Genomic DNA, 21,653 nt, shown 5'->3' on the forward strand with positions numbered 1-21,653 from the left:
CTTGTAAAGCATCATAGACATTGATAGTGCTGTATATATAATAAGATATAATAAGTAATTGTCATAGTAGTAGAAAATTTCAGTTTCAGTTCTGGGGTTTCTGGAAGAATTCCATGTCATCACTAGTTTGTTCAAGTGGGCTGGTGCCGGCTCAGATCTGATCTGGGTCCCCCCACCCCCATTTTCATGAGTTTCAGCCTGTTGTGCATGCACAAGGTGGGTGTTGGCCACACATGCACAGATGCATTCTGTTCTTTTCAAGGAGGATGGGGAAATGAAGCTCTGGGGCAGCTGTTTCTGCATACAACAGCACCAACATTGCATAGAACACAATCCTCCTTCTAAACAAATAACTCACAAAATTTGAGAGCATGCAGCAATGGGATTCTGTATTTATGGCCCCTGTAGAATGCTTGGGGAAGGCACTCATCAAGGCAAGCATCGGCACACTGTTCTTTTCAAGGGTGGGAAACAAGGGTCTATTTGCGTAATGGAAAACCACATCCTCCAAAAACCTATCGATCCAATGAGTTTCTCCTCAAGCACATGAAAATATACACAACAATAAAAACACACACAACAAAGAAAGTGAGTGTTGGTGGATGCACATATTGGCGGGAAAATTACTGGCAAAGTGGCACCAGCACAGGACACAATCAGGAAAGCCAACCAGTACAACACAGTAAAATAAAAAAAATCATGCTTTATGGTAGTAACAAAGCCAATAAATAATTACCTTTGAGTCTTGCTGTTATGCCATGTTCCCCTGTGCCTTGTAGTTTTGTTCCCACAATGAGGAGGGAATCCTATTTTCACCGTGATCTGCATAACCATGAGTCTTTGCAACAGCCCGGGACTCAGGAGACCCCTCCCTGTATAAATCCATGTAAAAGATACTGTTGGCTGCTGGCCTGTCCTTGCTTTGTGAATAAAAGTACACAGAAAGGGAGGGCTAGATGTTGTTTTTTCCTTCATGGGAAGGGAAGTAGAGGGAGGATGGCCCTCTTTTTTTCCTATTTTTTCCTAGTTAAAGTGAGAGACTGGGCAGGTTGCTGGCTGCCAATCTCTCTTTCAGACTAAACCATTAACCGAGAGTTGAATGATTGAGGAAAAGACAAAGAGAAGGGTAAAGGTGAAATGAGAGTGTCCTGTTGGTGTGCTCAAAAAGAAAACATCTGGTCAAATTGGTCTTTCCACATGGAATACTGATCTGGAAAGGCTTGCGTGTACATATGTGTGCAAGTACACTGTTCACACACCTGCTACCTCTGCATCATTTAATGCTCGGTTAACAGTTTTAATCAGAAAATCCCCCAAAGCCAGAAGGCTTTCTGGGCAAGGTGAAGTTCCTGCTGGTACTCTTCAATATGCTGTCTTCAGAGGGCTTCTTTAGTCACAGTAGTGGCACTGGTAACATGGCATTTAAGCAAAAGACAGCAGCAGAAGGCCACTGAATGGGCATCAACCAGCTCCACATGCCTAGGACCTCCTAAGTGCAGCTATCCTTTAATAATTGCTTTTTCTTTCCAATTTTAACCCTAATCTGCATAACATGAGCCTTTGTGGCAGCCAGGGACTCAGCCATTCCTTGCATTGTACATAAAACACACAGAAAGATATGGTGATGCTGGTGCTGATGGCACCATCTCATCTGCTGCTCCCCTCTCTGGTGCAAAGCAAACTTTTTGTGATTCGATCCTACAAGGGGCTCAATGCCATTGCCCAGGAAGCGCTGAAGAAAAAAAAATGCACTTATGTACACTTCGCACATCCCCTTTCCGTTAATTGAGTTAACAGTAAGGGCTCAGTCTCTCCCCTTTGGATCCAGTTGGTTAAATGAGTGCAGACTTGCCGTTAAGGAAAACAAGATACTGCCAAATGGCTCACTGGCTGCTGCACAGACAAGAACTGAACCGAAACACATGAACTTTTTGGTTACAGCTTCATTTCCTGAATGTGTTCCACTGTTCCAGATGCTGCTTTAATGAATAATTTATTTTTGTCTCAGACTTTTGTTATGCACACCTCTAGTAATAACAGTTACGTATTCTGTCTTTTAACAAAGGTTCAGATTTTTTGAATGTGTCACAAAGCTTAAAGAAGAATGAATGAGCAAAGAGGCACTTTGAAGGGTGTATTTTCTAGGGGGAAGCACCTTCAAAAAGTTAGTTTTGCGGGGTTAAGACAGACTTCACATTTAAATAAATAATAAAACAGAATATAACCTTGTAAAATCTTAGAATTACTGGCCAGTGTCCTGCCATCCATGTGCAGAAAATGCACAGAGTTTTCTCATGTTCCTCTCCTTTCCTTCAGCTCTTTCCTACCCATGCAATGATAAATCTTGGTGTCACAGAAGCCATGCAGAGGAATGGTTTTAAGGGGTCCATCAGCAAGAGTGAGGAGAGACAAGAGGATGGAATCTATCCCTTTCCTCAGTGTTCTCCTCATTCCAGGCATCACCAATCTGCTGTTCATCTGTGCAGTTCCATGACGCTGGGAGTGATCTTTGCTGGGGCTGGAATGGGCTGTGAAAACAGAGGAATGTAGGAAGGCAAGACATTTCATGCATGGAATAGTAGAACACTGCCCACTAATGGCACTTGTACTAGTTAATATTAGTTACACTTTTGCTGTAGCTAAAATGTTCACTGTTTAAAAATAGATATTTGAACTTATGCAAACTTTTGAATGTGTGATTTCTCTTCTTGACAGCAAACAGTTTGTGGCTTTGATTTGTTGCGTGCAAATGGACAATCCTACGTCTGTGATGTCAATGGCTTCAGTTTTGTGAAGAACTCTATGAAATATTATGATGATTGTGCTAAAATTCTCGGGTAATACTTTAGGAACTCATAAATTTGGATTTTCTTTGGCTAATCAACCTTTCCTTTTCATACAATTTCTTTAACTTTGAAACTCTGTTTTTGCACCTGGACATTGCCCCGTGGTCCTAAAAATGATACACCAGGAAGTACACCACCATTCAAAAATTTCAGTCTAGGCCCTGAAGCATGTCTGATAACCTCTTTTTTGAAAACTTCCAATAGGAGATATTTCACATTACTGAACTGATTTTATTGTAAGGAATTTGTTAAAATAATCTATATTTATATTTCTGTAATTAGTGTTTGCTGTTTTGTTTTATTGAAATAATTGTTTCCCTTATTTTCTGATACACAAACTAATAGCAAAAAATAATGGAAACTTGATAGCTCTCTCAATCATGACATTAGCTACTAAGAAAAAAAATCAGGCCTCAAGAATAACTTTCTTCAGCAAGGCAGGACAAAGAATAAAATTCGGAATGGGGGGGGGGTCAAAAATATCCCTCATTGAAAACATCAAAACCTGACAGAAATGTAAATGAGGTCTTCTTGTGCAGTCCCACATGGGACTGTGTACATGCAGACCTACCAAACGGAGATTTCTTAGCTATATTTTTTATACCACTAGAGGGCACCCTTACTTCCTGACCGCCCATGCAGCTGTTTTCCTGCCGAAAACAGCCCCTTAGGAAGGCGGGGCACACCCCTCATGCCATCAGTTCCTCTTTTGCTGCCATTTAGAGAGGTTCTTAGATGAGATGTTCATCGAATCTTCGTTGCATTTTGCAGCATTTTTTTCTCATTATCGATCTTCACAAATGGAATGAGTACGATGGCTGATAAAGCCTTGTTCAAGCGTTGTACAAGTTGTAACACTAAGATGACCAAAACAGATGGACATTCATTATGTTTGATCTGCTTAGGAGAAGGGTATAATACCCTATCCTGTAAGCATTGTCAAAGCTTTACCCCAAAAGCAAGGGCTGTAAGGGCTGTCCGATAAAAGGCATCATTGTAGGAGAAAGCCTTAGCTGTTGCGAGACCATCTCCAAAGACGGCCAAACAAATGTAGTCTGACAGCGCTGAGCCTTCAGATCTGAAGCCCCCATTGGCTCCGTGACCCGGTTCTTTGGGGTCAAAAACTCCTTGGAGTCATGCCCACTCGGTATCACTCAAGGCATTGAGTGCACCGGAATCGACTTGGACCCAACTGGGACAGGTGGAACTGATGCTGCTTGAAACATTGAGCTTGAAGGAACCAACCCGAGCTTGACCTAATCAATCATACCCGAGGTCTCCAGTGTGATTGGATCTGACACATCGGAGCTGATGGTCGAAGTTCAAAGCCTCCAAGACTCCTACCCAGGCTATATCGGAACCATTTAGCAAAGAAGCAGTTTCTGAGGAGACGCCTCCTAGGAAGAAGACAAGGAAGACTCCTAGGAAGAAGACAAGGAAGACTAAACATCTGGTTCCTACGGAGAATAGTCCTGGGACACCTCCTAGGAGTGAATGGCTCAACCAGGAGATCCTGCTTATCAAACCTCCCCCCACTCCTTCAGTGAGCTCCAGGACGTCTTCAGTGTGCTCCAGGACACTGTCATCATGCTCGTTGGAGGAGAAAGGAGAGATCTCACATGGGAGATTCAGATCTCCCCACTCACCGTTGTCTAGGAGAAGTTATTCCAGACGTACTGAAAGACCTTACCGTGAGGCGGATACTGGGAGAACACACCACACAGCTCAGGGAAACCCTCTCCAAGACCACTGAAGAGATAGCGTTCCTTCTCCAGTTCCAGGATGACCGTTCAGTTCTCTGAATCAGAAGCTGGTCCTGACCCATACCATACCTGCTTACAGAGCAACTTGTGAGGCTGGCAAGATCCTTGGAGGGAGATATCTCCTCAGCTGAACCTAAACCCAAAGACAAGATTCTCAGGCATCTGTATTCGGACTCTACATCTAACGTAGTTTTCCCCATCATCGAGGAACTGGCAGAGATGATGAAATACTCCCTTGGAAAAATATGCATCAGCTACAGCCACCACTAAGAAGGCTGAGAGGCTGTATAAAGCAAAGGATGACTCTTGCACCTATTTGTCGACACATCTTACACCCTCCTCGCTTGTAACCAAAGGAATGCAGACACATCAAAGACATTCCACCCATTCTGATAAGGAGGGAAAGAAGCTGGATGCCATAGGAAGAAAACGTTTTTCTTCAGCTGCCTTAAACATAAAAATTGCAAATTACAATCCAATGATGGGAGCATATCAAATTTTTCTTTGGAGTAAAGTGGCTGCCTTTCATGACAAGTTGCTAGAAGAGCAGAGCTCTCTGGTCAGAGTCATTCAAGAGGAAGCATTGAGACTTGCCAGACACCAAATTAACGCTGGACATAATGCTGCTGACATCTCGGTGAGATCCCTGGCATCTGCTGTGGCATCGAGAAGGCGTGCATGGCTGCACGCGATAGTATTACCCACCGAGACATGTGCTAAGGTGGAGAACTTACCCTTTGAGGGGAAGATGCTCTTTTCAGAGAAGGCAGACGATTACCTATCCCAGAAAAAAAAAGCTCATCAGACAGCACATTCCTATGGCATCCTCTCGCCAACACAGCAAAGCCAAGGAAGGCAATTCAGACAACAACAATACAAAGGGAAGTCTTATAGCTTCCAACCCTATCAGGGACACATATCTTTCCCAAAGTTCTTACCAGGGCAATCAAAGTGGCTTTGCAAAAAGGAAGCAGCCCCACAGACCTAGGCAGGGGCCACAATCGCATCAGCCCAAGGATCAGCATCAAGGCACCAAGCAGTTCGGACTAGACCAAGGCCTCGAACCGACCTTTGGTGAAAGGCTATTACCATAATATGATGCATGGTGCTCTATCACCACCTATTCATGGGTTCTGAATATTTTTCTTGAAGGTTATAAAGTTGAGTTTCATTGTTCTCTGTGTTTGAGTCTTCCTAATTACTCAGAGGGTCAGAAACGACTAGAGCTGGGGGTGAAACTGAAAGCACTAGTTAATAAGGGTGCAATACAACCCTTCTCAGGAGAAGAAACAAAATTAGGTTTTCATTTAAGGTTCTTTTTAGTGGATAATGTCCGGGGTCTGAGCCCCAGCCGCCAGACTTGCCAGGACTTGCAGGAGGCAAAAGGGAGGCAGCAACCCTGCCACCCCAGCCAGCAACCAGGGCCAGAACCTGCCTACTCCAGGGGGAAGGGGCAAAAGGCCAAAGCCTCAGGGGGCTGGAGGGAGCAAGGAGAGACCAGCTAGTCCCACCCTCCAGGGGGAGGAGAGGGGGCTAAGCGGGTCAGAGGAAAAGGGCCAAGGCAGGGGGCATAGGGGCCCAGCAGCAGCCCAAACAGAGCTCTTACCTGGCAGAGAGGAGAAACAGCCACTGCAGCCCAGGGCCACACCCTGGCTAGAGGACGGCAGCTTGGCTCAGGAGGTGCTAGGAGCCAAGCCCCTCCAGGTGGGGCTGCCACAGGCATTCTGGGGGAGGAGATGGGTAGCCCCGCCTGGCATCAATAAGCAGGCAGCCCAGAAGCTGGCCAGGGCAGCTCCTCGCAAGCAAATCCAGGCATGCTCAGCAGCACAGAAGTCGGCTGGGGCAGCTCCTCGTGAGCAAGGCCAAGGAGACCTCAGCTGGGGATGGCTTGCATTCAACCCCACCCTGCCAGCAAGGCAAGGAAGCCAAGAAGGGATTAGTGGTAGAAGGGAAACACCTGAGGGAAGGCACAGCTGGGCCAAGTCAGGAGAGGGAACAAGCCTAGAAGGAGGGTGGGGCGGGGAAAGGAAACCCTATATAAGGTGGCTAGGAAGAGCCCTGAGGTGGTGGGTGTGAGTAAGGAGAGATGGTGTGGAGTGAGAGTAGAGCAGTGCGAGAGTGGAGGCTTGGAGGAGAGTTCTGGGAGGAGATGATGGAGGATGCAGAGGGTAAGCAGACCAGGTTGAGCAGGCCAGCGAGTGGACTGAGAGGGAGTCTGGGTGATGTATACCGCCCCTCCTTCCACAGAGCAGGGTCCTGCAGTATCCCTGGTGCCCCTCTGACGTCAGGGCCGGCCCAGCTGGGGCCCCGCCCAGCGGCGGCAGCGACAAGCCCTGACAGATAAGAAAGATGGTGGACATAGACCCATTCTGGACTTGAGGGTTCTGAATAAGTTTCTTACCCCTCGTAGGTTCAGGATGACAACTTTACACATAGTCCTGACACTGTTGACAAGAGATTGCTGGTTTGCTGTATTAGTCCTTAAGGATTCTTATTTCCATGTCTCTATTCACCCAGAGCATAGGAAGTTCCTTAGATTAATTTATGAAGGGGAGATTTTCCAATATTGTGTCCTTCCTTTTGGTCTATCTACTGCACCATGTGTCTTCACTGAGTGCATGGCAGTGGTTATTGCACACCTTAGAACGTTAGAATGTTCTGTTTACCCCTGCCTGGACAATTGGTTCATCATGGGTCAATTGGAGGAGGAAGTCTGTAGACGTCACAGTAACCTTGCACACCTGCTTGCAACTAGACCTTTTTGTAAATCAGAAAAAATCTAGATTAGAGCCAACTAAATGAATTCAATTCATAGGTGCAACATTGGGTGGTTCGGCCAATAAAGCTTTCTTACCTGAAGAGAGGGCAAGGAAGATAAAAGGGATAATTCAGATTTTTCAGAAATGCCATTTCTACTCAGCCAGGAGAATTCAGACCTTGTTAGTGCCTATGGTGTCCATTACGGCAGTAGTTCCCTTTGCAAGTTTAAGTATGAGGGAACTACAATTATGGATTATTTTAGCGTTTCATGGGGAATTGGTCTTGCAATTTTGAAATCCCTTCAATAAATTTCTTAGAATTACGAACTATCTTATTATGCCTTAGTTTCATTTACAGATGTAGTGAAAGGAAGAAAAGTACAGATTCTCACGGACAACTCCACTGCGATGTTTAACTTAAACAAGCAGAGAGGTACTATCTCCAGGATACTCTGCAAAGAGGCCATGTCACTATGGAATTGGGCCGCAGGTCAAAGCATAAGCATCACAGTGTTATACATACCAGGAACAGACAATACTATTGTGGACAGACTCAGCAGGTTAGATGTAAACTCACACAAATAGACTGTTCGAGACAAGTATATGATCCCTATTTTCCAACAATGAGGATTCCCAGATATAGACTTATCTGTGACAAAAGAAAATTGGACATCCCAATTGTTCTGCTCAAGAGGTGGCCAGGAAAAGGACTCTTTGGGAGATGTGTTCCAGCTAAGTTGGTCAGGGCATCTGTATTATGCTTTCCCACCTATTTCCCTACTAGAAAGAGTAATAAGCAAGATACAGTCAGAACACCAAGATAATACTGCATCACAGGGACACTGCATCACAATGTGGAGAATCTCCGATTGACAGTGTGGTTAATAACACCATAAGTGGTTTTCCCATGGATATGGCTCAGGTGCTGCTGAATGCCAGACGTCTATTTACCAGACAATCATATGGCTTTAAGTGGGGAAGGTTCACTATGTGGGCAGAAAAAAAAGACATTAATGCTATTGAATATACATTAGATCACATCTTGGAGTTTTTGTTAGAACACAAAAGGCAGGGATTGTCAAACTCTTTGATTAAATAATAATAATATTCGATTTATATACCACCCTTCAGGACAACTTAATGCCCACTCAGCATTTTACAAAGTATGTCGTTATTATCTCCACAACAATAATCACCCTGTGAGGTAGGTGGGGCTGAGAGAGCTCCTACAAGCTGTGACTGACCCAAGGTCACCCAGATGGCTTTAAGTGGAGGAGTGGGAAATCAAACCCTGTCCTCCATATTAGAGTCTGCACTCCTAACCACTACACCAAAGTATACCTGGCAGCCACTTCAGCCTTTCATTCACCTATTGATAATAAAACAGTGTTTTTCTCACTATACCTCCAGGATGTTACTGAAGGGTTTGAACAATTTATTCCATTCCTCCAGACAAGTTGTACCACAATGGTCATTACTAGGGCTGTGCAAGCCCTGGTCACTTCGGGTTTCCTGCTTCAGGTTTACCCAAACCGGGAAAAAGCTTCAGGTAAAGTGTATTTCCGAAGCGGCAAGCAGCTTTGGAAATACAGCTTCGTAAAGCTTCTGGTTTGCCTCGGAAAGATTCGGGTGTCAATTTCACTTCCGGCTTACGGGTGCCCTGGGGGGGGCAATTTCTTTCTGAGGCAAACCAAACTTAGTGGGGACCTTCTCCTACCTCTTCTCTAACACCCCCCCCAAGTTTCGGAAAGTTTGGACTTTGGGGGGCCATGTTATGGCCCCCCAAAGACAGTACCCCCATCCTCCTCCATTCACCATTATTCCCTATGGAAAAACAGGCGACCTTTCTATGTTGCTAGGGGTGACATTTTGCAAGCAAAATGCACCCAACTTTCAGGGGCCCTTCTCCTACCTTTCCTCCCACCCCCCACCAAGTCTCAACCAGCTCTCACTTTGGGGGGCCATTTTATGGCCCCCCAAAGAAGGTGCCCCTATCCTCGCCTTCTCCATTATTTCCTATGGGGGAAAATGAAGAGGCTTGTCTGGCTAGGGTGGCATTTTGTATGCAAAATGCCCCCAAACCTGAGGGGACCTCCTCCTACCTGTCCTCCCACCCCCCCACCAAGGCCGAACCTGCTCCCACTTTGGGGGGGCATTTTATGGCCCCCCCATAAACAGCTAGTGCACAGACCATTGCAAGGTGGGTGGTACAGGCCATACAACTGTGTTATAAAAATGCAGACTTACCTTGCCCCTTGGAGGTTCATGCACTCTACAAGGTCGCAAGCATCTTCTGCAGCATTTTTGAAGGGAGTGCCCATCCAGGACATCTGTAGGGCTGCAACGTGGTTGTCTGGTGACACCTTCGCCAGGCACTACGCTCTGGACATCCTGGACAGGAAAGAAGCAGCAGCAGGCATGGCAGTACTCCAGTCTCTCTTCTTGTAAATGAAGCAAGATACACCACCCAGCTAAATACCTTGTTAATCTCCCATGTGGGACTGCACAAGAAGACCAAAAATGAAAAACAGTGTTGCACTTACCTGTAACTGTTGTTCATCGACGTCTTCTGTGCAGGCACAAATACCCTCCCTCCTTCGCTAAGGCTCTTCTTTACTTACCTGAAAGTACGGCGGCGAAAGAGGACTGAGGGTATGAGGGATGCCCAGCCTCTCTAAGGGGCTGTTTTCGGCGGGAAAACAGCCGTTCAGGCATTTGGGAGGCAAGGGTGCCTTCTAGTGGTTTTAAAAAATATAGCTAAGAAATCTCCGATCGGCAGGCCTGCGCATGTGCCGTCCCGTGTGTGCCTGCATAGAAGACCTCAATGAATACTAGTTACAGGTAAGTGCAACACTGTTTTTTTTAAACAAAGCAATTATTTTTAACTGTTACAAAACTGAAACTTAATGTAATAATAGCGCAGTGTGGAACAACAGATAAAACAAATAAGGTAACAGATGACACAGGTAGAATGTTTTTAAATAGGAAAAATACAGTACAGTTTTAATAGAACTGTGGTCTGTGGGAATTTAATGCTTTGACCTGGCTCTATATACTTCCAGAATGAAAAGACTAATCTTGAATTTCATAGATGGACTGCAACCTATTACTTCAATATATTTCCAGTCCATATATCTTCAGATTAAAATGTATTAACCCTACAGAAATGGAATTGGGGTCAAATTGATCCTACGATTTTTAAAGTCTATGACACAGACAAGAAAAAAGTAGGCACCTATAACATAACATAAAGAGGATTCCATTCCTGCCAGATAAAGGGTTAATAAAAGAAGAGAAAATATCTGTATTCTTTCTGATAGCCTTGTTGTAACCTGCCTCAGACTGCACCTGTGGGATCCTTACAATTAAGAGCTCTTCTTGAACAACAAAGTGTGGAACAACACTTCAGCTCAGTGGACAGATGTCTAAGGGTGATCTAAAGTTCAAGGCTGAATGGTTCCTTCACATCTGGAAAATGTGAAGTAGTTCAGAGAATGATGGTTGTTGGGGGTTTTCCGGGCTGTATTGCCGTGGTCTTGGCATTGTAGTTCCTGACGTTTCGCCAGCAGCTGTGGCTGGCATCTTCAGAGGTGTAGCACCAAAAGACAGAGATCTCTCAGTTGGACACTGAGAGATCTCTGTCTTTTGGTGCTACACCTCTGAAGATGCCAGCCACAGCTGCTGGCGAAACGTCAGGAACTACAATGCCAAGACCACGGCAATACAGCCCGGAAAACCCCCAACAACCATCGTTCTCCGGCCGTGAAAGCCTTCGACAATACATAGTTCAGAGAATGTCTGCAAACAAGCCCAGGCTTGTCTTAAAGGGGGATAAGAATGGCCCCATTTCCAAAATTGAATACAGTTCAATTTGAGCTTTTCCACATGGCTATGGGACATGAGGGAAGCTTTGATAAAACACAGACACAGGGCTTTAAGTAACAACCTCTCTCTCTCTCTACACACACACACAGATAGATATATAGATATAGATATAGATATAGATATATGCACCAATGTAGATTAAAAACAAGTTTAAAACATAAGGCTTGAATGGCAGGCTACATATATATACTAAAACATCTCAAGATACAGATGATGGGAAAGTGTGATGACCAACACAAATAGACCAAGGTACAGTAAAGGTACATCTCCCCCCACCCCTTTTTCTCTTCCTTGCTTTTGCCTACTACTAAAATATACACAAAAATTCAGGGTGCAAACACTGGTTTTTCCTGGGGGTACATTCAACCCCCAATTCCAAAAATAGTGTAAAACCTCAGATCTGAAAGTGTGATATTTTTGCACAACAAATACCTATAGATATAAATTAGGGGCGTGCACCCCAAAAATATTTGGGTTCCCTCTTCGGGTTTACCCGAAGTTTCGGAGCATTCCAAAGTGATTCCGGGGGCTGGGTTTTCTCCCAGCACCCCACCCCCTCACCCCTCACCCCCCACTTAGCGCCCTACATACTTACCTGGCCCTTTAAAGGGCCAGTTTAAGCAGCAGGTCCCTTTAAACTATCAGCTGGCAGGTGGTGGTGGGGATTCCCCCTGCCACCTGCCAGCTGATAGTTTAAAGGGCCCTTTCTTACCGCTTTCAGGAAAGGGCCCTTTAAACTATCAGCTGGCAGGCGGCAGGGGAGATCCCTCCCTTTAAACAGCCCAAACCCCACCCCACCCAGCTTTTTATATTTCATTAAAAAGCTTAATTCCTTGACTGCCAAACACAAAATATGACCTACATCATTAGAATATTGTATTTTTCTATATTTTGCAGAGGGGTCAGGAACCTCTTATAAATTTGTTCAGGCTGATAAAGGCACTATTGCATTCTGCAATATATCTTTCCTCTGCCCCAACAGAAGTATGCATTAAGGCTTTTAGCTATTGATAACCATGTGGGGCAAAATAAACTGAAAGTCTGAAAGAACTTAAAAACTGAACAGCTTTTTATAGCTTCATCAAATAGTATATCTTATCTTTTAAATTTGTTCTTCAATGCATTGGTGGATGGTACTGAGTTGCAGACCAGGAACTTTGTAGTGATAACCTGGATAGTTGAAATGTTCCATTAGACTATCAAATGGTATAAATGTAGAAGAGTCTTACGCATTACAGCTTTCCAATTTTTCAGGAGTTCAGAGAACATTTAGTTAAAGTTATTATACTTTTTTTCCCTTTAAAAACAATACTAATTATTCTTGTATGTTGCCAAAATATTCCTGAATACTCAACATATTACCAAGGGAAAACTCTGTTTCCTATCTCTCTTGCTTATCTGTTTCAGAAATAACCCTTGTGTCATTTTTATTTTTCATGGACCAGAAACAGATTGGCCATTTATTTTACCAGGGGAAATCCTGTTAAACCATTTCTTTAAGGCCCTCCCACCCCCCACTCCCCACCCACCCCCAGGTTTCATGGCAAGGAGGAATACAAGTGCCACTGGCATAGAGTGAAGCCAGGGACCACTGTGCTGATGCTTTTTTTTGCTCAGGCCAGTGAAGAGGAGCACAGTAGTGCCCAGCTTTGCTGTATGCTGGTAGTGTCTGGGGTCCACAGCCCAGCCCCCGGACTCACCTGGAGAAAAGGACGGGAGACCCCCAGGAGACAACCGCCCAGTTGCCTTGACAGACAGTTTTCCAGGGTGGAACAGTCACAGCACACCAGCAGTAGAGTCAGGGGGCCCAGAGGCTCCAGAGAAGGCAACACAGCCAGCAGCAAGTGCGGGAGGAGAAGAACTAGAGGGGGAAGCCAGCCAGGGAAGGACAGCCCAGATGCTGGCACCTCGGGAGCAAGGCCAGGTAAGCGCAGCTACGCCCAGCCCCAGTGGACAGGCAGCCCAGATGCTGGCACCTCAGGAGCAAGGCCAGGGAAGCACAGCCACGTCCAGCCACAGTAGACAGGCAGCCCAGATGCCAGCTGAGGTGGCACCTCAAGAGCAAAGGCAGAGATGGCCAAGGCGCATCGCCTGGAAAGGCCCTGCCAGCCCAGTCCTGCAGGAAAGACTGAAGGAGAAGGGGGGAGGAAGGAAAGGAGGCACACCTGGAGGAAGCCTCAGCTGGGACACATTCACATTGAGCCCCACTCTGCTAGAGAGGCAAGGAAGGCCAGGGGGAATTAGTGAAAGGGCAGGCACACCTGAGAGCATATACAGCTGGTCAGCATCAGGAGAGGGAAGGAGCTTGGAAAGAAGGGCAGAGGCAGCTAAAGGAAACCCTATAAAAGCTGACTCAGAAGAGTGCTCCTGGTGGGTTGTGTAGAAGTGATGGAGTGGAGCGGAGCGGAGCGTGAGAGGAGGCAAGGAGCAGGTTGAGCAGGCCAGCGAGTGGACTGAGAGGGAGTCTGGGTGAGGTATACCGCCCCTCCTTCCACAGAGCAGGGTCCTGCAGTATCCCTGCCACCCTTTGACATCAGGACTGGGCATGCCGGTGCCCTGCCCAGCGGCATATGTGGCAAGCCCTGACAGGTGGCACCATATTCTTTCTTGTTATCCCTACCATGGCTAAGTCAGGATCAAGGAACATGGGCACTGGAGGCCCAGTTTTTCTGTATGGCATGGTAGCTGTATTCCTCCTTGCTGCTCTACCATGCCCAGGCTGGTGGAGAGCAGCACAATCACAGCGTTGCCATATTCTGCCTTATAGGCCCCACTGTACCCAGGCCAGTGAAGAGGAACACAATTAGAGTGGCACCCAGATTTGCTCTGTGTTGGATTGCTGAAGAGCAATGGCCACCCACAGCAGTCCATGGATTCAACCTATGAGGGAAGAGAACAAGCACAGCAATAGCTGGCTTAACCCTGTGCTGGCCCAAGTATGTGCAGCTGATGTGGAGGAGTAAATGCATAGTAGTGCCTTCCTTCACCTTGCTGACATGAATTTGATGAGGCTAGTTAGGAGGAGCATAGCATTATCTGTATTCCTCTTTGCTAACCCCACCATGCCCAGACTGGTGAGGAGGAACACAGGTATATTAGTGTGTAGCCTCATGATAGGCCAGATGAGGCATAGTGTGTCTGGAAAGGAGAAACATGACAGTGCCTTCCTTTGCCATGCTGTCTCAAGTGAAGCCTGACTGGCAAGGAGGAGCATGGTGGCACCTTCTTTTTCTCCAGCTGGCACTTCAGCACTTCATCAGTTGAGGGGGATATGGCTGCAGGAATTAGCATGATCCCTTTCCCTGGCTGTTTTGGTCTCCCAATGTGCCCCTGGCAAGGACATCAGACTCCAAAGGAATTCATTGTGGCAGGTGTCAGCTTCTGCCATGAGCGCTACTATGCTGGGCACCAGCACGCCTAACCTTGATTTTGGGAAGCCATCAAGGACAGTGCAGGTTCTTGCTCTGTAGAAGGAGGAGGGGTATACATCACCCTTGCTCCCTCTCAGTCCACTCGCAGGCCTGCTCAACCTGCCTTTCTCCTCGCCTTTCATAGCGTCTGCCCTCCTCACCTCCTCTGGGCTTGCTCTTCCTCCTGTTCTTCATTGCTCACTCCTACTTCTTCCAGCTCTCCCCCCCCCCCCCCAAACTCCACCATGTTCCTACAGAACCCACCCCACCCTGTGGGTGGACTTCCCTTTTATCCCTTCATCTCTTTCCTCCTCCACCTGTCAGCCACGCCCCCCTCCTGCACTCTATCCACGGCCCTGGGCCGTGGGCTTGCTTGCACCTGGGCTTGCTCTGCTGGCTGATTGGGGCAGGTACACTGGTGCCTCCTTGGCTGGCTGCCAAGCTTTTCCTGCAGATTGCCTCAGGTGGCTTCACCTGGGATTGTTTTGCTCCTGGCTTCTCCTGGACCAGGCTACTGCCTTCTAGCTGGCCTGCAGGCTGGGGCTTGGCTCTGTGCTGCTTTGGCTGCCCCTTCCCCCAGTCTGGTAAGGCTGCTGGCTGACTCTTTGCTTCCTTTGCCTCCTCCCTCGGGTGTACTCCCCTCCTGGGGGTCCTCACTCTCCCTGCCTGGCCCCTTGCCTTCACACCAGAGGGTGGGGCTAGCTGGCTTCCACCTGCCTCGCCTGACTCTCTGAGGCTTGGGTGCTTCTTTGCCCTCCTGTGGCGGGGATGCCTCCTTCCCCCCTTCTGTTGTTGGTCTGCTCTGATCCTGGGTGCCAGTTAGGGTGGCTGTCCCCCAGCTGCTTCCCGTCCCCTTCTCCTGGTAAGTCCGGGGGCTGAGCCTCAGACCCCGGACAGCATGTTTTCTTATACAAGTAGTTGTCACATCTTTTCCCCTTTCCTGAAGTTCATTTTAATTACTTAGTGACTGTTAGAGAAAAATTAACTTGTTTCAGAATAGGGCTGTTCAAATTTAACAAATATGGAAGTTGTCATTGGAAGGCTTGAAATAAATTTGATTTTAAAGGACGCTCATTCTGAATCTGTTCTATTTTGTTCCCATTCTGGTCCTTGAGAGCACAATATGATCTAGAGCCCTTTTCATTGCCCTTTACCTGAAAGTATTGAAGGCTATTGCAGATCAGGCATCAGAATTATTAATGGTGTCCATTATTTAAATTCTGACATCCAGAAATATCAGAAATCATGGTAATGACACTTCTTATGGCTCCTAAAGTCCTGAATTTTACTGTATAAGCTTGTGGCAATGTCTGTAGCTTAACAGTGTCATCCTAAGTGTAGTTATACTCTTCTAAGTCCATTGAAGTAAATTGATCTAGAAGAAGGTAACTCTTCTTAGAATGGCACTGTCAGTTATTGCCTGAAGGTTTTCTTTCTGCTGTCCCTTGAGTTAATTTTGAATCAGACCAGATTCCAGAGGATCCTGAGAGCATTGCTAAATTGATTGGTGGGGGTGGGGAATGAAATCTGGTGGACAGCTTCCTTCTCTCTTTCAGTTCACCCCATCGTTGTCTCTGTCATTAACAAATTATGGGTTGGGGAGGGAAGCTGAGTAGTGGAAGCATTAATGAAATGGAGGAGGCTAAGTAAGAAAACATAATAAAGTGTTTTTTTAGCAATTATCAGGCTTTTGATTTTATTGAATGTAATGAATGTATTAGGCTTTCTTTGCCCATTCACACTGATAGTCTATCTGTGATGTTGTTGACTCTGATTAGCAATGGCTCTTTAAAGCCTATGATACAATTACTGATTCATCAAGCTGTATCTGTTGTATTAATGCAGTGTAGTCAAGGTTATAAGACATACATTTAAGTATATTTTAAGCTATTTATTTTATTTAATTATTTAATTATTGTGAACATTCATTTTCCCCTTGCTTAGAAATATAATAATGCGAGAACTTGCTCCACAATTTCAAATACCATGGTCCATACCTTTAGAAGCAGAAGATATTCCTATTGTGCCAACCACGTCGGGGACAATGTAAGATAAAAGTTCTCTTGTCTAAATTATGCATACTGCTTATGCAATGTTTCTGATTTTTCTCTTTGCTCACAGTGCTTTCACTTGCAGCTTTGATTTTTTTTTATCTGATGAAAACAAGAAATGCACTGCTGTCACAGTTCTATCAGTACAGGTTTCTGATGGTGATCAACAAGCTTCCTGTACCCACGGTGGAATGGCTTGTCTCAAACAAGTTAATTTTGGCTCAGTTTGGAACTGGCCCAAATTAACTTGTTTAAGCTTAGGCCTGGTTCAAGTCAGAACCTGTTTCGTTGCTGACTACTTGAAGATTCACTGCCACAGCCCCCCCATCCCAAAGTTACTATAACAAAATTGAGGGGGGTAGCACTGGAAGCCTAAGGTTGAAGACTTTGAAATTACTTAAGGAAATACATTAGCATTGGAAAGCATGGAAAATGTAATTTCCAATCTGATTCCTTAGGAACTGCATTTCTCATACGCCCCAATGGCCATGGATAAATGTGTTTTGGCAGCTTTGGATAACCCTGCTATTTACATTTCTGAGTTCTCCTCCTCATTCTGAAATTTGGTGGTATTACTAGTTTTGACCCTTGAGTGAACTGTAGAACAACAAAATAGCAAACGGTCCAGTAGCACCTTTAAGTCTAACCAACTTTATTGTAGCATAAGCTTTCGAGAGCCATAGCTCTCTTCGTCAGATGCATGTAGAACAACAGATTTTCAACAGAAATTGTTTCAGTTATAACAATATTCTGTTGTTATTTTGCATGTCCTTACTGTAACTTATTGTAATTGTGAATGAGTGATTGGCCTGACATGCATCTGTCACCAATATGAAGATGATACCAACTCTACCTTTTGTTTCCATCTAATTCCAAGGATGCTGTTGGTGTTCTAAGACAGTGCTTGAAGTCCTTAAAGGGCTGGATGAGGGTGAACAAACTGAAGCTTAATCCTGACAAGAGAGAGGTTCTTTGGGTTAGTAGAACGGCTAACCATCAATGTGAGGTCTCCCCTGTTTTGGATGCCTTTAAATTCCCCTTGAAATGTTAGAGTCGCAGCTTGAAACAGCAGTCACCTTAGAAATCCAGTTTGTTTGTGTTTCAGATTATCAGCCCCCTTGAGCTCCTCTAAGGTGCAAAGATAGCTAATAAATATTTAAAATAGATAAATAAAATCTAGAGACCTGTAAAATCCCTTTACAGTTAGATAAGACTTAGTAACCCTGTCTGAGCCCAACTACTACTTACTAGGAGTGTGTTCTTCGGGAATCTGATTTGGGTAAAATACCCGAATCGCGTCGGATCTGGAGAGCTTCGGGATTTCGGAATCAGGGTCAGCATGCTGGCCCCAATTCGGAAATCCCAAAGCAAAGCTTTCCGAAGCATTCGTAATGCTTCGGAAAGCTTCGGGGCCTCCGGGGATTAAGTTTTAAGGGCCCTGTCACAAGTGGCAGGGCCCTTTAAACTTACCCTTTTCCCACACTTACACCATCACCCCCACTCCACCCCACCCCTACTTACCTGTTGGAGGAGCCTCTGGCAGCTCTCTGCCAGCCGGCCGCGGCTGCACGGTTGGCGCCGGCGGTAAGGAAGGCCCTCTCTGCTGGCCGGCTGCGATGGCCACGGCTCCACGGTGATGGCAGTAGGGAAGGCCTTCCCCGCCGGCCAGTTGGCCAGCACAGCATTGGGCCACTCCAGCCATCTGACAAGTTAAGTAGGGTGGGGGTGGGGTTTTAAGGTGGGGTGGCGGTTTAAGGGTGGTGGTGGGCCTCCCCCTCCCCCGTTACTTCAGTATGCTCCAAATCTTTCCGGAGCATACCGAAGCGACTTGGAATCCTGAATCCCAAGTGGCATGCCATTTCGGATTTCGGGCCTTTCCGAACCCTTTTCCCACTTCAGGTAAACCCGAAGCGGGAAACCTGAATATTTCTTAGGTGCACACCCCTACTACTTACTGATTGCTCTAAAGGAACAGCTCAGGGAAAGTTTGGGGAGCCATAGTCCATAACGATCCAGTCTACCTCAGTTGATACCCACTGAAAGACCTGAACTAAACTGAGTATCTTTTCTTGTTGCTCGGTACTCGAAACAGATTGAGACTCTCTTGGTATACCAACTACCCCATACTTAACAATCTTCTGTGTTGTCTTCTAAGGGGTTTCTGAGGTCATATTGAGATCTTTATGACTTCTTGGCTTGGAGCATTTCAGCTTCCACACTGAGACCACCTTAACAGAAAGGTCTCTGGCTGCCATGATGTTCATGGCAGCCAGAACAACAATTGGTCTGCCTCTCCATCATTCTCTTGATGATAGTTTTAGGCTCTATTCAGAAGGAGGGCTCAATGGATATTATTCCTGAGGGCAAAGAATGAGTCACTATATGATGAAAACTGGGCTTTTGGTCTGTACTGATCTCTGTGGCGGAAGATGGCCCATTAAGTTGGTCTGCCCTTATAGATCCAGTTGGCTTCCAGACAGATCTGGAGAAGTTAGCTATCTGGCCTGGCCATTCTTCTGAAAGAAGTTGTAGCAGTCTTATTGATCCGCAAGTAAAATCCAAAAAATTTCAACAAGTTTCTATAATGTCTTTTATTAGGACTAGCCAAATGGCACATAACAGTGTATGAGTTTGGGGGTTTACTAGAACCCTTCATCAACCTGGATGTTATAAAAAATAATTAAAAAGGAAAAGGAAAATTCCTCGGGACATGATGGTGAATCTTGGCCATGTTGCTTCAAATGATGTTGGCTTCAACCAGACTCTGATTTACTGAGTAATTAGCAATAGTTGTTGGAATTTGTTAATATCTGTAGAGTTTTGTTTTATTGCCTCTTGGTTGAAAGAGTTGGGTGTAACTCAGTTTAAAGCAGCATGACCAAGACTCACTATCCAGAGGAATTTTTCTTTCTCTTCTAAAGCGTTTTTAATAAAATACTTTTGAAGTCAGTCCACTCTTTTAATAAGGGGTTGACTTGGGTGGTTGACACATTAAAATCCAACACATCCTCTTTCACTGTCAAGGCATGTAACTTGCCTTTGCTTAGTGATAATCTCCAGGAGTTTAGACAGCAATGATGACAGCTGGAACACAAGGACAAATCTGACCAAACACAATTAGAGCCTACTTGAATGTGTACTCTGGAAAGATGGCAGTGAAGAAATCTGATTTCCTTTTCAACATTGTATTTGCTCATTTCCATCTAGTAAAGTTTTTCTGGGTGATTAAAAATTTAACATATCCCAACTCTTCTTTAATAAGTTAAACGCTCCATAGCCCACTGGAACAGTCACCTTAAAAACTAATGAAATTTCCAAGGTTCATACTTTAGGGAACTTTGTCTCTCGAAAGTTCATACCTTGGAAATCTAGTTGGTCTTTAAGGGATTATTGGACCTGGATGTTGCTCCTTGACTGCAAACCAACATGACTACCCACCTGAAACTGTCTTCATGGGACAGAAACATTTGCTAGGTTCTTTGAAGATAAAATGTCTCACATTAAGACCTTTACTGTTAGATAGTAATTATTTATGGTCTCTTGTCTACTATTTTTGGATAAGTTTCAGTTGACACCTGAGCATGTAGACAAGTTCACTCTACAGCCTGTCTTCTTGTCTTATGTCTATCATAGGTTATATCAGTAAGTTGAGAAAACAGACATTCCAGATCCAGTATATTATAAGTTACTCTAGCAGAAAATGAGAAACACCTTCTTTCTTAAAGGAGACTGTGAAAAAGGCTAATCGTGGCTACCAGAAAAAACCCTTTGTGAATCCTCTTAATATGTAATGTTGCAGACAAATTCCACTTTTCTAACAAATAATTGAGAAGACAGGGGTTGAGAAATTTCAGGTTCTTCTGGATGAAATGGTCTTATCACTTTATGACATATTGGGTGGAGTCCCACCCTCTCTTATACAATTGGTGCTCATTTCCCACCTCTGTGTGCCCCAGAATGGGGAGGAAGTAAGTTAGGCAGCACCCATATGCTTTGCTTCCATACGTAGCCTTGCTCCTACTGAGCGGGACAAGTACCAAATCTTTTTTGCTGGCCTTCTCCCCCAGCCTTTTAAATATAGCATGACATTCTTCACAGGCCTTGTCCTTCCTCCTGCCTTCGTGTGAGACCTTATGACTGGGCTCCCACAGGCCAATCTCCTGCTTTCCCCCTGAAGTCCCACCCTTTGGTCTGGCCATATTTGGTCTTCTAACGAAGAATTAAGAGCCGTGAAAACCGAGTCTCTATCCAGAGGAAACTGACTAGATGTGAAGTAAGAAAACAAGTAAAGCTATATGAATAAACTGAATTGTTTGGTCTGGGTGTCTTAGACATATATTCAATTCACATATCTCATTTATGCAGCACAACACTATCTCATAGCCTGAGGCAAACCTGGCCACTTAAATATGTGGTAACTTTGATGTACTATAAAAGAATCTCAAAACCTTAAAGTGCAAGTGCTCGTAAATTCAAGTATATCAGAATGCATACCACTATAAATACCTTATAACATACAATGTGTAAACATATTGCAAAAAGTGCCAGTGCCTCTTACAATCTCCATGGAGTATGCAACAAATATTTACATAGTTGAAGCAGCATTGTTCATAAGAGTAACTCTGTGCAGGTAAGCATGATAATCAAGTAGCATCTCTTCAAAGTTCATAAATATTTACAAAATATTTACAAACAAGTAGGTTCAAGGAAACTCTGGAAATTCCTTAGAAGATTCTTGTAACTGCACGACGGGCAAGCCGGAGTTACTCTTCCCATTTCAGAGTCACATATTCAGGGTAGTTACAACTACTGAAAAGTACATATTCACAATCAGCTTCCAGGACCATTCATAGCACAAGTTTTACTAAAACAGGTTGCACGCTCACCGTTAAGGGTTCTCTTAGCTTCAACCCAAAATACTGCAGCTTTCAAAACCCAG

At 45.1% G+C, this 21,653-nt stretch overlaps 1 protein-coding gene across 1 annotated transcript in view; it reads left to right on the forward strand.

Moving 5' to 3' along the window:
• Positions 1-21,653, forward strand: part of PPIP5K2 (diphosphoinositol pentakisphosphate kinase 2) — a 203,929-nt gene that overhangs the window by 41,550 nt on the left and 140,726 nt on the right. Inside the window, exons 9-10 of the mRNA XM_054986269.1 lie at positions 2,716-2,837; positions 16,608-16,709. Coding sequence (XP_054842244.1) covers positions 2,716-2,837; positions 16,608-16,709 — 224 coding nt within the window. The remainder of the gene's footprint in view (positions 1-2,715; positions 2,838-16,607; positions 16,710-21,653) is intronic.

The sequence above is a fragment of the Eublepharis macularius genome, chromosome 8 (genome assembly GCF_028583425.1).
Source record: "Eublepharis macularius isolate TG4126 chromosome 8, MPM_Emac_v1.0, whole genome shotgun sequence".
NCBI lineage: Eukaryota > Metazoa > Chordata > Lepidosauria > Squamata > Eublepharidae > Eublepharis > Eublepharis macularius.